The 730-nt window shown below is 31.6% G+C and overlaps 1 protein-coding gene across 13 annotated transcripts in view; it reads left to right on the top strand.

Annotated features, from left to right (window-relative positions):
* Positions 1-730, top strand: part of LOC113817041 (extended synaptotagmin-2) — a 28,042-nt gene extending 27,312 nt beyond the window's left edge. For all 13 annotated transcript variants that reach the window (XM_070145537.1, XM_070145535.1, XM_070145533.1 and 10 more), the window contains one exon: positions 100-730. In XM_070145537.1, coding sequence (XP_070001638.1) covers positions 100-150 — 51 coding nt within the window. In that variant the 3' untranslated portion in view covers positions 151-730. The remainder of the gene's footprint in view (positions 1-99) is intronic.

Genomic DNA, 730 nt, shown 5'->3' with positions numbered 1-730 from the left:
AAAGGAAATTGAACGCGACATTTAGGAGAGCGTTGATTTGTTTTATAATATAGCATCTATAACTGTGATCAGTTTAAAACTATGTTTTATTGTTTGCAGATTCTAAAGAAAGCTGCCACAGAGACTAACGAAAGAGTTGCTGTTGAATGAGACTAAAATATTTGAGTTTTTGCATTTGTTGTTGATTTACAAACATGCTTATTTTTATCATAAGCAGTAGAGCGAAATAAATTGCAAAAGGAATAACAGTTACAGAAAAAATGTATATATCTCTCGAGTTTCATATTTACGGGACAGATGAAGAAAAATAAGTGGTGAACAAAGTTTTTTTTGCATGGATACACTGTTCTTAATCTCTAGGCTCAAAATTCTTCTGGTGATAAACAGACTATCTGAACCTTAGTTATTTACGTCAAAAATTATATGAAAAATCAAATATAAGCGTCGTGCAGAAGACTTGAAGTACCCAGACCCATCAGGCTTGTCTTTACGAGAGCAATCTGTCTTGAAGCAAAGATTTATAATCCCAAAACAATAGGGCTTGTGGTCATGACTGCCGTAGCCTCATTTTGAAAGATTTTGAAAATATTTGTATGATTCCTAAGTGGCTAATGAATTCTGTTGTCATTATTTTGGTCCTTTTTCAAGTATATCACATGTGATTTTTGTTATATAATTGTTGTATAGTGATTCTACAGTGTTATGTTCTAGTAAAATATATGAAAAATCA

This window comes from Penaeus vannamei, chromosome 34 (genome assembly GCF_042767895.1).
Source record: "Penaeus vannamei isolate JL-2024 chromosome 34, ASM4276789v1, whole genome shotgun sequence".
Taxonomy (NCBI): domain Eukaryota; kingdom Metazoa; phylum Arthropoda; class Malacostraca; order Decapoda; family Penaeidae; genus Penaeus; species Penaeus vannamei.
Note: the sequence above shows the minus strand (reverse complement) of the source record. Positions and strands in the feature narration are given on the sequence as shown.